Here is a 16,241-nt window from a genome sequence, read left to right as displayed (position 1 = left end):
CTATTTTTTTATAATAATTCGTATGTACTATTGAGATGTATGTATAATTATTATATCCTTAAAATATATTACTCTGAAGATGCGAAACGAAAAATTTAAATAATTAAAAATCGACGCTAACAACTTTCGTAAGAAAATTTTAATTCTAAGTGCTGAAGTTTCATGCTAAAATACCCGCGCGATGCTGTGGTTGTCGTTAGTATATTTTATAATATCTACGTACCTACTCATTACAATAATCTAGTTTCTACACAGTTACCTCTATTGTATTATTCCGACAACTTCGATTAATTAAATACTTATAAGAAGCTGCTAGATACGAATGTGTTTGTTATCGTTGTCACTGAGGTAGGTACATATTATATTTGAATACCTTCATTACGAGAAATTATCTTTATTACCTATTTACGCACCATTACCACATCATTACCACGTCATTTCTTGTAGGTTGGTGGCGGTAAGTAATTTTTTGACAATATGTACCTACCTCTTTTTAACTTAAAATTTTTAATACTGTAGACAAAATGTACTGTACACAATACCTACCTCCTCCTTTTTTTGGAAGTCGGTTAACAAATAGACAATAAGTAACTACCTATTCGATAGAATATCCAATCGAAATAATTGACTTGATAATTAATAATTATTAATAGTACTCTTGCGGCCAAATTTTGACTGCAACCTAGTCGATAATTATATCGACTAGGGAGAATATACATTACTTAGTATATTCTCCTAATTATATAAAATATACATAAAATTTTGGTTTTAGCAAAAAAACTATGAACGCACTATAATCCTGCGGTGAGATCTCATACTTTGTAGGTACTATAAGACGTTACTTCGTACCTGAGTAATCAATATTTTCAGACTTCAGCTTGATACCTTCACGTGTTTATGAGAACAAACAGACGGACAACAAAGTGATCCTATACAAAGTTTCCGTTTTTTTCTATTGTGTTTCGGAACCCCAAAAATAACTTTATGACTATTAGGTATTAGAGGAGGAATTAAAAAACATATACATATTTTAATAAATTATTGTTTAGGTATCAAAAATATAGAATTTCAAAGTTTCTATCTACAACCATAATAATCAATAACGCAGTCAGCGGAGTCGTTGAAAGTTCATATTTGCTCGGTATCCATACTAATATTATAAATGCGAAAGTAACTCTGTCTGTTTGTCTGTTACTCAATCACGCCTAAACTACTGAACCAATTTTCATGAAATTTGGTTAATTTGGTTGTGGTTTGGGAAATTTGGTTTTGGAATTTTGGTTTGGTTTGGAGATATTTTGATACCCGGGAAAGGACATAGGCTACTTTTTATCCCTGGAAAATGACGCAATCCGGGAAATCCCACGGGAACCGAACGGGAACTATGCGGGCTATTTTTTGCGCGGGCGAAGCCGCGGGCGGAAACCTAGTAAAATATAAATGATTTAAAAAATTATACTTATTTAGAAAGCTTTGATTAGAAATATTATTTAAGAATGAAGAATATTTATAGTTTATTTTTTGGTAGGTACTTAGGTAATATAAAAATTCGTCTCTTTCTCGGTTAATATTTTTTTACCTTATCGATATTAGTAGGTGATTATAAAAAGTATAATTTTCTAAAAACATTTTCATTCAACCCATTGTTTGCGTCAAAGAAAATAACTTTCATCGGCATAAAACTTGGCAGTCGAAGCTTACAGCCTCAGTTTTCCTCATCCCAGCATTGTCGCTTCGTTAAAAAAATCAATAGCATTAGTACAAACGAATTATAGGATCCGTTTGTGTGCGTAGGTCTTTTGGTGTGCGGAACAAAAAAGTACAAGAGTGGAGATTCTTGTAATAAAAATCAATCGGAGGAAAGGCGCCGCGCGGGGCGCCGGCTGGGCGCCCCCCGCTCAGGGTGCATCTACCAGATAATTAGTATGCTACTGTTATGATATTATTCTAAATTTAAATGAAAAACTGTGGAATTGTTAATGGAACTTGTTTGTTTACTTGAAAGTTGATCCGATATTCAAAGAAAGGATGGATGAATATTATTTTTCAGCCAGGAATTTAGTCACGTAGCTGTAGGTAGTTACTATGTTTATTATTTTATAAGGGGTTTAATTTTTTTGCTTTTGAAATTGTTTTAAGGAATTTACTGCGATTTTTGATAGTGGGTAAAAATGGTTAAAAAATGAAATTAAGTCACTTTCTGCTGAGGGGTAATTTTGTGTTCGTAAAAATAAAATGAGCCTATTAGTTCTGAATAGGTAATAACTAATATTCATAATTATTGTTATTGTTTATGATTCTATGAGCATTTCGAATGTGGAACTTTCCTAAGTTCTGCGTAAATTCAAATGTCGAATGAACGTTGTTGCGTTATATTACTGCCGTGTTCCTGTTTCAGTGTTATAACACTATATTAACTATAGTTACGAGACTAAACATTTCGCAATGAGTATGCAAAAGTCGAAAGGACCCGATTGCGACGCTCGGCCAGCAAGGCGTTTGTTTTTATTTCTTTGGCGCGGGAAAAAATGGAGCCCGCCCTGCACCTCCTAACATGCGCCACGCAGCGACGCAGACGTGCGGCTGCGAATTCACTTTCATTTGCGACATCCCATCGCTGCCGAAGGTCACCGTGCATTCATAACCCCACGTGTGACGCGAGTACTTTTCGCGCCAACCGTTGACCGACTAGGACTAGGTGAGTGAGATTGTTCGCTCGTCGCCGTTTCTTACGTTTATCGGTTTCGCTTCCCTCCGTCCTTCGCTGAAGACGTTCGTCCCGCGGTTGCCCGCCGCCGCGTATCCCTCTCGACTCTCGAGCCTCGCTGTGATATGAAGAGGGTTAAAACGTTTACATTCACCGACCGACAGGTGACATACGAACGTCTGCATCGCGCCGGTCCACGGCCCGATAGTGGAACGCGCGTTAAAACTTTCCAACTTTAGACGCGGGAATTTTGTTTTAAGTTCCCGTCGAAAATGTCGATCGTGTGCTTGCGAAATAAAATTAAAAAAGCTCGCGGCGAGCTCAGGGCAGGAAAAGAAAGAGAGGGAATCGGGTTTGCACTCTTCATTTGTGCACCAATCGAGAAAAAATTCAATAAAGCTCGCTTCCTTTTGTCTAATTGCCTATGTAAACCTACTTATATTATGCCGATTGTTCGATTTGCGCGACATTTGGAGGAAAAAATGTTTTGTTTTGCACAGACGGGCTTCCGAGATGGTTTGAGTAAATATCTCGCTGATAAAATGCGTGTTTATTGAATAATTAAGATTTAAGATTATGGGAATATATTACCCAGAACTTTATTAAAATTCAATTTTAATTCGGTAGATTATTTTCATCAATGAAAGTAAGTTTTTCTAAGTAAAGTGATTGTTACTAGGAAATGCCTGGCTACGGACCGTCTCAAGTAAAGTGTGAGCCGCTGTCTGACGAAGAGGATTCGCAGTTTGGAAAACACTATGTGAGATTTTTTTATAGTAGATACCTATTCTTATTATCATTTATTTTGTTTATAAGTTTTCGTTGTATATTTAAAACTTTTTATGTTATAAAAATATCTAAGATTTTAATAATATAGTACCTAGTTATATGGCAGTTCAGAGTATAAACTTCGATGTCTGTGAACAACTTAAATAAAAATATAATGTAACATTAATAATTAATGTAATTAGTGTGTTATCGGTTTTCCTTTCAAATTATCTGAAAAAATAAGTAGGTACCCTAGATTATTAACTTATTTATTTTAATTATGAAATTATTACATAAGTACCTATCTATTTATCTAATATCTATGTTTTAACTTGGTTTTAAGCTTTAACCTTCATTTTAACCCATTGACCACCGAGCGGCCCAATGAGACCACGACTGACGACACAATAGATTTTCTATTGTGTCTGTGATTCCGGGGGCTGAGGGATTTGTAATCTACACTAATATTATAAAGAGGAAAACTTTGTTTGTTTGATTGTAATGAATAGGCTCATAAACTACTAGACCGATTTTAAAAAAATTCTTTCACCATTCGAAAGCTAAATAATTATCCACGAGTAATATAGGCTAGGTTTTATCCAGGAAATCCCACGGGAACAGGAACTATGCGGGTTTTTCTTTGAAAACGCGGGCGAAGCCGCAGGCGGAAGGCTAGTTTAATATAACTAGGTACTTTTAATTCGGTTGGTAACAACAAAAAAATAATTATGAGCAATATTAGTTAAGTTATATACCTACCTAACTAGATAGGTACAGCAACTTTTCGTGTTACATAGAATAAGGTTTCGTATCGTCTCAAATTACGCATTGTTTTATGTGCTCCATATAATATAGGTACTAGGACTACTAGGTGCCTACATTTATTAAATAATTGTTTTTTTCATGCGATCAATTGAATAAATATAAATCCCACCAAAAACATAAATGTAAAAATTGGAGCAGAGGTCAATCGTTGAATTTGCCAAAAAAAGAAATGAGATCTAAATGTGTGCCAAGTTCTGCAGACAGTCCAGAAATTTATTTACAAAGATGTATTAAGTTCTTAGGTTGACTGAAAACTCAATTGTTTTATTTTCCCTTAGAGAACAATGTTTATTCCAAAATATAACTTTTTTAATTTGAATAATATACTTATTTTCACAAAGCAAACAACTAATGACCTATTGAACCCCATAATTTGATGTGGCTAGTTTTTAGAACCTCACAAAATATAAACAGTATGTAAAACTAGCCTCATCATTGTTATCGCTGTTTTCACTTACGTTACGCATCGAATCCTTATCGAATCCGACTTACCGGTACCAGAGGGCAGTTACACTTTCGGTTTGGCATTTAAACTAGCTTTCCCCGTATTGTCTAAAATCTAAATTATTATATACTTAAATCTTCTTCTTGAATCACTCTATCTATAAAAAAACCCTTTTGCCTAATTTTAAAGATCCAAAGCACAATCCAAAGCATACTGACATACAAACGGCGGAAAGCACTTTGTTTAAAAAAAATTAAAAATGTACCTAGTGATTAGTAAAACTGCTAAAATATATAAATATAAAATATCTAGATACAAAACAAACTGGAGAAAATCTCCAATAATTTATTTTGAAAAATTTTTTTTCGTAAAAAAAATTAAAAAATCTTTTGGTGTAGCATTACAAAGTGTTTTAGTGGGATGATTCTTGTGACGCCTTGAGAGAAAGTACTTACACATTGCACTCGGCGTTGCGTTAAGCGCGCGTTGATAGCGTACACAGCGCGCTTAGTACGGCATTCAACGCGCGATAATAGGGCGAACATACTTTTGGATCAGTTTGAAAATGAACGTCGAAGAGATCGCTTGTGTGTAGCTCGACGACGACGAAGACAAAGAGAATATTATGCACCTAATACAGAGATGGACTTACCGCTGACGTCTGTTACATTATATCTCAAAAAAAAAAAACGGGCCTAAGTTCTTTAATTATTTAAGAATGTTTGTAAATAAGAATTGAATTTATCTTATTCTTATAATCGGGACATTCTATATGCCAGATAGCTGGTCGCTTTTGGATTTATCTATAAAGAAATCAGTATCAAAATGCTCGATCTCCATTTCTTTTCAAAAAGTGCGTCCTCCTAGCAAAGCGCGCGTTTCAGCGCGAGTGAGAGAGAGTTTCTTGTGTAGGTTTAATGACTACTAATACATTTGTCTTGTGTAATGTGGAACTAGAATTACGCCGGCAGATTTTTCCTACGAAGAAGAGATACTTAGACCTTTTTTATAAATGAAAAATTGTAATATAACACAATCTTAATTTCTACAGAATACAGAACTGCTTCCAATTAAAATAGATCCAGATTCACAATTCGATGACAATGTTACAACACATTTATTGGATCAATTACAGGTTAGTAACTTTCAACTCACTTTATCTTCGATCTTTGACCCTGATTATTTTACCCACTCCGCATAAACATTACAATAGTTATTTTCAATCTTTGCGAGATTCTGTAAAAATAAGTTATACTTAAGTAACTACTTATGCTACAAAAAAATAAACTGAATAAAAAATTGGCTCCATATTATCCCAATTTTTTGTTCAAAATTAACTAATTGATTTAATTTTCAGTCTAATTTGTAGATAATATCACATTCCAAATTTTTAATTATAAAAATGAGGAAAAATTTAGCAGTATTTCAAATATCCACGCCATAATATGTATTTCCGATAAAATCTACTAATTATAATTCAGAAGAGTTTGCTACACAGTTTACCTCAGAGCTGGTGCCTGTTCCCGCGGCTCCAACAGCCACTCCAGTCCGGGAAGACCTTCCAGCACCCCACGAGACCTCCCTTGCGATGTTGCAACCAGCTAAGAATACCACTTTGGTAAATTTTTGGCTTATCAAAACAACTAGACTCACAATCGCGCTCAAATATTGTATGAAGCAAAACTATGCCTATGCGTGTATTAAGGCAGAGTTTTCTAATAAGCGGTAAAATAGACTTTAAACATTATGGCGATGAAATAAGGTGTAAGTTTTTGACGACCTTTTATGGGCGTTTGTAAGTCTTATTGTTTATTTTGCGTCATAACTGCATATTTTGTTACATAACAAAACTATTTTTCCAAAATGGTATTTTATTCCCCAGGGTTCAGCATTAATAGATAAACACATGTCCATGTCCTGTACAAATGAAATTCTGGATACATCTGATTTTGCTCCACTTCTGTCTATTAAAGATGAACCGCTATCTGAAGGAGGTGAGATTTTAAACTGTAATCAAATGACGATTTTAGCAACGTATTTGATTTTACAAAACAACTTTTATTTTGACATTTATTGTAATGATTTTTTTTCTAAACGCTCTTCAAAAATCACACCTGTAACCTATGAGAGTATATTATGAAAAAGTAGATTTCTTTGGTACAATTTATGTTTCAGAATTTTTCTGTGTAGAAAGTTGTGTTTAATTAAAAAAATGTTATTTTTGCTTTTGAAAGAATAAGGAACAAAGAAACATACAATAGCATACAATAATTGAAATGAATTCTTACAGAAAGCCAACAATTAAGTGGAGATGAAACAAGTGAATGCAGCAGTATTCCAGAAGTTAGCAGTAGAGGTGCTCCAAAGACCTGGTCGCAAAAGGACATGGAAAAAGCTCTGGATGCCTTGAAAAATCACAACATGAGCCTGACTAAAGTAAGATAACACAATAATATGAAATAGGCAAATATATTTTTGGCAATGCGTTTTGTCTGTAATCATTGTGAAGCTGAAGATTTTCATTCCATCTAACTACATAATTATACAATTAACTAATAATCAGATGTTATAGCTAATTAAAATTTAAATAGCTGCAGTCATAAAATAATTACTGAATTAAAAATACATGTGTATTTGGTAAATCATTGATGGATATTATATAAAGGCCCCAAATGTGTCCTTGGGGAACACCAAAAGCATTTGTGCTACATTGCGATGTGTTTTGCTTTATTGTTGTTTTGTACACTGTATGCGATGGCTTAGGTAAATATATTAATCTTATCAAAGCAAATCAAGCAAGCAAAGACCACTAAATGTCTAACTTGAAGAGAAATATTTCGTGATAAACGCAATCAAAAGCTTTGGTCATTTCTAATAATAACGCTATTTGTGTTTGATTGATCTGTTTGTAACATATTTTGATTTTTTTGTTGTAACTGTGATACGTCTGTAGATATCTTAAATTATAGAACAAATTATGGAAACTTTTAGGCTTCAGCCACATATGGCATACCATCTACAACACTATGGCAACGTGCGCATCGTTTGGGTATCGATACGCCAAAGAAGGAAGGAGCTTCTAAGACTTGGAGTGAAGAAGATCTGAAGGGAGCTTTGCAGGCTTTGCGGACTGGGGCTATATCAGCTAATAAAGCTAGTAAAGCATACGGTAAGGAAAAAAAATGGAAAGGTTTATTGTGAATAAATAAAAAACAGAAATATGTGTCAAGTTTTATTGCTTATAATTTTTTTTATATTTTAGATAAAATATTGGTAGTTTTTTTATCTACTACATATTATTTTGTGCACATAGATAAGGCTATGATTATATTATTTTAGTTATAGATATACAAATTATTTAGACCATATTCATAGTGTGTTTCCGGCCAGGTATACCCAGCAGCACGCTATACAAGATAGCGCGCCGCGAGGGCATCCGCCTGGCCGCGCCATTCAACGCGGCGCCGACCGCGTGGCGCCGCGCCGACCTGCAGCGCGCGCTCGACGCCATCCGCTGCGGCGCCGCGTCCGTGCAGCGCGCGGCTTCGCGATACGGGATACCTACGGGTACAACGCACACACTGTACACACAACACTATACCAGCGCCACGCACTATACGGGATACCTACGGGTACAACACATGCACACACTGTACACACAACACTATACCGGCGCCACGCACTATACGGGATACCTACGTACTAACTACTAACCCTATAAAGGGATTAAAAATATTTGTAAAATTCTATACATCTTTTTCATTGCATAAATTCTTAAAACTCTATGGGTACACTCCTAACTGGCAAACGTGACATCTTTATCAGCCGCACGTTCGCTTACATTTAAGATTATGTTTTCTTAGACGCAATACCCACATTAGTGCAGTGGTCTTTGCCGGCTGCACGAATCTAGGGATGAAAACATAGAAAATAAAAATGCGCGGCATACACACACAAGGCGTACGTAACGCCCAGATAACTTTTACCGTGCGAATGAGATGAGAAATGTAAAGGAAAAGACAGAGAACAGAAACAAAAAGGGACCTAAAATAGAACCTTGCGGAACACCAATGTTGATCGTAGCAAAGCACGAATTTTTTCTCCATTGACAATATCAGCTTGTATCCTATTCTAAAGCTATCAAGCTATGGGGTTATGAGCTAACCACTTAATTACATGTTAGTTCAGTTTCCAAATGCTTTGGAGATGTCACAAAATATTCCCCAAGCATTTTTTTTTTACTTCTTCGGATCAGTTTATATTATTAAATTTACACGTTTGAGACTATTTTTAATCTTTATTCTTCTTTAAAACACGATGTGTTTTTTATGAACTGGTGAGAACATAACCCAATTAAAATCTTAATGAGCTCTAAGTTTGTGAAAATTTTGATTTTATCAAGATAAATTTAGTTTCTTGTATTAAAAAATTTATTATTTTTTTTTATTTTTTATTAAAAAATTTCAGGTACTCTCTACGGTCGGTGCAAGCGAGAAGGCATCGAGCTATCCCGCTCTAACCCCACACCATGGTCAGAGGACGCGATGGGAGAAGCGCTGGAAGCTGTCAGGTAATTTGGTTTATGTTAATACTAGAACTAAAATGTACTAAATTCTTTTATACAGGGTGTAATCGTTAAGTGTGCACAGGCGATTAATCCGTAACTATTGCAGATATCAAAAAACTTTATACTGATATCGAAAGCCCTTTACCTAATGAGTAAAATAACAACAATAACTTTTTAAAAATAAAACCGGAAATATCCAAAACAATTACACCAAACACTCCTATACATTAAGTATGAGATATGACTATCCTAAACATGTAATATGAAAAATTTTGGTTCTTTTCATTTTTGGTGCTTAGATGACTTCGCAAATTTTAATAAAAATTCATTTAGATACTGTAAACAGAGCTCGATGTGGAAATCGTCACTTTACCTCCCGTCACTTTAACTTGCGTCACTTTAACTCCCGCCACTTTCACTCGCGCCACTTTACCGCCCGTCACTTTAACTCCCGGCACTTTACCTCCCGTCACGTTAACTCACGTCACTTTACCTCCCGTCACTTTAGCTTCCGTCACTTTACCTCCCGTCACTTTTGTCATTCGTTATTTTAAACTACATTTAAAGTTTCCTTTTAATATTATCTATTAGTATCTATTCCCGAAATCGAAATAATTTTGACCAACTTTCACTTTGACTTTAACTCATAGGTAAAGCGCTTGCGATATCAGTATAAAGTTTTTTGATATCTGCCATAGTTACGGAATAATCGCCTGTGCACACTTAACGATTCCACCCTGTATATGTTACTCTTATCGATTATGTTAACAGTCGTCACTATTATTTCTATAATAAAAAAATTGACATATTTTATATTTAGTTTAATAGCATTATAATGCTTTAGAAATGAAAAATTTCTAAAGAAAAAAAAAAAATTCGATCACGGGGCGACGCGACGGTTTACTTTTCGGTGCCTTTTCTCAGAATATGACTAAATGAACTGATTTTTCTATTTGAAAGCTTGTGCCTCCCGAGTGGTAACATTAAAATTTTGTCCGGTACAGGCAATTTTGAGGTGGTTTAATTGATATTGATTTGATGTTAAAATTTTATTTACTTAAAAATTTGCAGAGTGGGCCAAATGTCAATAAACCAGGCAGCCATTCACTACAATCTGCCGTATTCCTCGCTGTACGGCCGCTTCAAGAGGTGCAAATATCAGGTGCTTCAGGTTAGATGAGCCCCAATATATTTGCATTAAAAATTGCAATTTCATGATTGTTGATTAGTTACGCTAAGATTACCAATTAGCAGGTCATTTTGATCACTTTGTAGACAAATTCTGATATCGGTATTTTGTCGAGATAATAACCCAAAGGAGAAATTTAAATCTGTATGGTGTAGGTAGTCCTATAAAAATAGAAATAGAATGATTGTCTTCAGGGATATCTAATCTTCAATTCTTTTAAAACAGTGATAAAGAAAGAAATATTACTATATTTTATTCAATATACTTACATACGTTTTAAAATTAAATGTACCGAATTACTGGCAATAATTGAAGTGGAACTTTTTTATCGGGGTTGGAAAAAAATTTACTGTAACATTTTTTCGTTACGCGTGACATTTTTCCGTTAGGCGCCATCTTTTTCTTATCCCTACCACGCGGAATTCGACGTATTTCTGTAAAGTTGCATATGGTAAATTATTTTTTGAAAAATAAGGCCATAAAGAAGTTTCACTTCTTACGTCTGTACTGTATTTATTTTATGATTCATATATTTCCAGGACCCACAAACACTACCAGAAAACAAACCGGAAGAGCATTCAGAGATTCAAAACCAAGAATTCCATTACCCGACCCTTAACTACGATTCCGAGTACATGGGCGAGGTATCTTCAATGCAAAGTCTGCAGGAGCACTACAGCCAGGCAATGTACTACGCGCAGTGCAATGTTACCAGCTGAGCCCTCACTCCCCATTATTGTGGGGAACAATGACATCGTGGATATTGAATCTTTTTACTTTTTCTTTTTATTGAAATAAGATTGATTTTTGAAAATTTGTGTTATTTTGTGTATATTTTTCGTATTTTGAAATGTTTTGGAGGTTAAACATTGAACAAAATATGATAATCTATTTTCTTTATGTTTTTTTTCAGACTTGATTTGTATTTTGCACAAAAATGTATTAAAGTTGACCTAAATCGAAATTAGTATAACATTGTTAAGTTGAAAGCTGCAGCGAAAATATGTTGTTTTGATCACATTAAAATTCAGTGATTTATTTTCATCTCGTTATTTTAAATATGTTACGTTACATATATAGTCTGTAATTTTTTTCTAATATTCCTCTTTTTCATTTAGTTGTTGTCGAGAAGTCAAACAAGCATTTTTAATTATAAATAAATTGTCAAGTTAGGTACAATAATTGCTCAGTATTGTAACAATGTTAAGTGTAAGTGTAAAGCGGGTTAGTGAATTAGTTATTAGTGATTCAATTTAAGAAAATATGCACTAAAAGGATAATAAATAATTAATTTTTAATGTTGATGTACGCTCATAATACTTATTTCCCGCAATTTGACTGATATGATGATGATGAAAATGCATTCAAAACCCATATCCATAATCCATACAGATTAACAAAATTATATGTTTTTTAGTAAATGTAAAACTTTAACAATTTTTACATGGAAATTGGCATAAAAAGCTTAATCAATACCTTGGAAGAAACAATAATTTTTTAGTGTAACATTAAAAAAAATTAAAAGGCAACACAGATGTCATAAATATACAAGATGGCGGCGATTAGTTCCGATTTCAACCGCGCTAATTTATGTATTTGTCGACGTTTTGGCGTAGAAAATTCAAAATACATGCTAGAAATAATATTGTTTAGAAACTACAAATTACATTTAAACTTTTAGGTAACCCCTTTTTAGAAAATGTTAGTCAACGTATATTTTAATCTAACCTAGCAACTAATACAAAATACGTAATTCGTAGAATTTAATAAATAATAATATAATAGCAATATTAGATAAATAGATAATAGATTTAATATTAATATCAAGTTCAGTTACTTTCATAACAATTTTTACATACTGTTACAATAGTCAAATATATTTTTGCATACCATTTTTACACATTTCTCTAATAGACAAACTTAATCCGTGCCATTAACAAAATATAAAATAGCAAAACGTCCATATTCAACACTTCAATTATAATAATTCCAAATACTTACCATGTGTAATTAATTTTAGTATGTAATTGTAGTTTTTATATTAAATAATATACTTACATATTTAAAACGATTGAAGTTAGAATATAATAATTATATAGGTACATGCAGCTCGTAGTTCAGGATACATCGCCCACTTTTGCAAGTGACTACTATCAAGCTAATTTTCCGTTTGTAGCTTTATTTTGATGAGACACCGAATAATTTCGTGTACGAAAGTCTCGATTGTGGTAGCTAACAGAGATAACAAGGATAAAAATTTTTGATTTGATGGTTCTCAAATATTTATTACTAACTGAATTTTTTTTTGTTCAATCTCAAGATAATTACCTAAATTATTCGAAAAAATATTTGTCGTACAAAATCTATGGTTGGTTCAAAGAGTCCCCCTTTCCAAAGTGTATCGATAACGAGGTCATCATAAATGATTACTAACAAGCTGATTTTTTTGTTTTCACTTAGTTAATGTTTAATGTTTATATAATTCAACAGACATATTGTCCTACAAATTGCGTAATAAATATTTGAGAACCATCAAATCAAAAAATTTTATCCTTGTTATCTCTGTTAGCTACCGCAATCGAGAGTTTCGTACACGAAATTATTCGGTGTCTCATCAAAATAAAGCTACAAACGGAAAATCAGCTTGATAGTAGGTCACTTGCAAAAATGGGCGATGTATCCTGAACTATCGGTTTTGTTAGTGTTGATGTTATCTCAATGACTTGAAACGACAAAAATAATATACCCATATATAGTGTTTGTATTATTAATTGTATTACATCGGCTATGTTCTCAACATGCAAACTTTCTTATTTTAGACTTTAGTGTGCATTTTCTATTCTCAAAAATAGGATATAAGGTAAAATATACTGCTACAGACTGTGTAATTTCAAAGTTACTTAAATTGTGAAATTAGGTATACCTAGTACAAGATTCTCCGATATTAATTTGCTTTATTGAAATCTTCCGAGTTAAGTTTATATATTATGTAAGTAGGTAGTTACGCTTATAATAATAATTTGAAAAAAGTAGCAATAAGCAATAGCAAAAATTTTGTAGTATGTTTCATTCTTTGAAGTTATTGTTAATCTCAATATGAGATTCGTACTCAAAGCAAAATAAAAAACAATACTTATAAATTAGATTTAACCGACTTTGGAAACAATTTTATAATATAAGTATGCGCCTAAAACTTAAGGCCAACGTCTTGATGTTATTAAAAGTCTGTCCATTAAAAGTAACAACATACGTAAATAATTGTAATGTGATAAACGTAATTAAGTGTAACATTAAGACTTAAGTTAATGTTCCTAATTTTGTTGCTTCGCTTTGATTTCGTTATAATTGATTAGAAAATAATTTGTGCTTAATAATAGCTGGTAATTTCTTTGTAACGTTAGTTTTTAAATAAACGTATAGTTTCCAACTAACTGAAGTTTTATTTTTTTTTATGTATGTTTACTTTTCAAGATATTATGTAGGTAAAATGAATTTGAATATTTTATATTACTTTTCGCCGACTCGTCTCCCTTTCGCCCGTGGTACCTACATAATAAATAAGCTGTAAATTGCGATTTCACATTATGTGGTTGATATCGATATAGTATACCTACATAGTTATTTTATTTTATACTAGATTTACTCCTGCGGCTTTGCGCGCGTTTTCCTAGAAAAACCGGCACAGTTCCTGTGGGATTTCCGGGGTAAAAAATATTATTATTATCCTTGGTCTTCAGCTACCTACATACCAAATTTCATTGAAATCGGTTCAGTAGTTTTTACGTGAAAGAAAAACAAACATCCATCCACCCATACTTACAAACTTTCGCTTACTAAAGTTTCACAACTTAAAGTTAGTATGGCTTTCTACATGTGAATTAAAAAGTGTTTTGTTTTAATCCATATAATTTGAATCTCTATGTGTAATTTAATCAAAATCTGTTCAATAGTTCACAACATATTGTCACCCGACTTAATCTTTTAATATATATATAAATCTCGTGTCACAATGTTTGTCCTCAATGGACTCCTAAACCACTTAACCGATTATAATAAAATTCGCACACCATGTGCAATTCGATCCAACTTGAGAGATAGGATAGTTTAAATCTCAAATCGTTTTAGAGAAAGCGGGCAAAGCCGCGGGCGGTAAGCTAGTTAATAATAAAAATTAATTAATCATACCTAATGTGGATAGTTTTGTTGATTAGATACAATGTGAAATATAATGTAAAAATGCTTAAAAATCGTAGATACTTTTTTCTAAAAATATAGACAGTGCCAGTGTCATGAACATTTTTTAGTTCTAAGGTAACTATATAAAATCAAATTTTACGTAGAATGTACTAGCTTTCTGCAGCGGCTTCGCTTGCGTGGTCAGAATTTTTTATTTACAGATTTCAGGAATTAGGAGGACGAATAACTTATTACAGTAGTTACTCTTTGGTAGAGTGAAAGCGAGGTGGCGGTTCGATTTCGTATAGCACAAATCCTTTTTACTAGTAAATTTGTATGCAATGAAAATCTATTAGTGAAACAGATATCATATGAATAATTCTGTCACATCCCTCTAATAATTTAATGTATAGATCCGGCATTTCATTTTTCATTATGATATTAGTTTTAAGTAGGGTTGTAACGGAGGCCTACTTAGCGGAGGCGGAGGCGGATGCGGAGGTGAAGAGGTTTGCCTCCGCGGATGCGGAGGTTAACGGAGGCGGAGGCGGAGGTGAAATTTGTTGGGAAAATATAAATAAATTTATGATTAATAGAGTCAGCAACATTTATTTATATCCATACTCATATTATAAATGCGAAAGTAACTCTGTCTGTCTGTCTGTTACTCATTCACGCCTAAACTTCTGATTACTGAACCAATTTGCATGGAATTTGGTATGGAGATATTTTGATACAAGAGGCAAATTATATTTAACGAACAAAAGCTTTGCGGCTTTTTCGCCTTCTAAACGGTTTCTCAAGGGTTCGTGAATTAAACCAGCAGCACTAAATAACTGTTCGCTTGGCACTAAACTTGGTGGCGCCGATAAGTAAATGGGAACTATGGGAGCAAAAACTTTATATTTAATGTTATATCTCCACCACAATAAGGGATCCTCCTTGATGAACGAACGCTTTGACAAGTTGGCCACCCACTTGGCCGTGTTGCCGCGGCTTAAGCAAACTCTCTACCATTTCACTTGAAAACACGCAGCCGTGCGGCCGCGTCACTCCTTGCGCGTTGTTTGTGATCGTATATGAACTTCCGATATGACTCCGCATAAATTTTGCGGAGGCGGATGCGGAGGCGGAGGTTAAATTCTTTGCGGAAGTTCCGCAGTAACGGAGGCGGAGGCGGAGTTCCGTTACAACCCTAGTTTTAAGTTGTGGCCTCCCTTTCTATTTTTGTGCAGTGTTGCAGTGTACAGAAGTACAGAAATTACCTTACTATGCTCAAGATTAGTTTTGTATGCAATAGCTACTTCGGGATAAAACCTATCCTATGTGTTTATCCAAGTTAACCTCTATATGTGTGCTAAATTTCATTGTAATCGGTTCAGTAGTATTTTCGTGAAAGAGTAACAAACACACACACATCTTCTCAAACTTTCGCATTTATAATATAATTATAATAATATAATATTAGTAGGTAATAATAATATAATATTAGTGTGTATTGAGAAAATTTTCTAGAATTATTGATGTAGAGAAGAAGTACTAGTAGTGGTACCATGGACGAATA

General features: G+C 33.7%; 1 protein-coding gene across 1 annotated transcript; it reads left to right on the top strand.

Moving 5' to 3' along the window:
- Positions 1-442: 442 nt before the first annotated feature.
- On the top strand, positions 443-12,562 carry LOC123694620. Its single transcript, XM_045640103.1, has 11 exons — positions 443-457; positions 3,387-3,467; positions 5,797-5,880; positions 6,244-6,363; positions 6,628-6,739; positions 7,036-7,181; positions 7,737-7,914; positions 8,136-8,312; positions 9,213-9,315; positions 10,384-10,483; positions 11,041-12,562. The coding sequence occupies exons 2-11, from the start codon at positions 3,390-3,392 to the stop codon at positions 11,218-11,220; spliced, it is 1,278 nt and encodes a 425-aa protein (XP_045496059.1). The 5' UTR covers positions 443-457; positions 3,387-3,389; the 3' UTR covers positions 11,221-12,562.
- The last annotated feature ends 3,679 nt before the right edge of the window (positions 12,563-16,241 follow it).

This window comes from Colias croceus, chromosome 9, assembly GCF_905220415.1.
Source record: "Colias croceus chromosome 9, ilColCroc2.1".
In the NCBI taxonomy this organism is placed as follows: Eukaryota; Metazoa; Arthropoda; class Insecta; order Lepidoptera; family Pieridae; genus Colias; species Colias croceus.
This window is presented reverse-complemented; position numbering and strand designations above follow the sequence as displayed.

What these genes read in the sequence shown, in the direction of transcription:
- LOC123694620 (XM_045640103.1), top strand. Translation starts at nt 3,390, where the DNA reads ATGCCTGGCTACGGACCGTCTCAAGTAAAGTGTGAGCCGCTGTCTGAC. An exon ending in CGCAGTTTGGAAAACACTAT is followed by an intron (nt 3,468 to 5,796) that starts GTGAGATTTTTT and finishes TAATTTCTACAG; the next exon opens with AATACAGAACTGCTTCCAAT. An exon ending in TAAAGCTAGTAAAGCATACG is followed by an intron (nt 7,915 to 8,135) that starts GTAAGGAAAAAA and finishes GTTTCCGGCCAG; the next exon opens with GTATACCCAGCAGCACGCTA.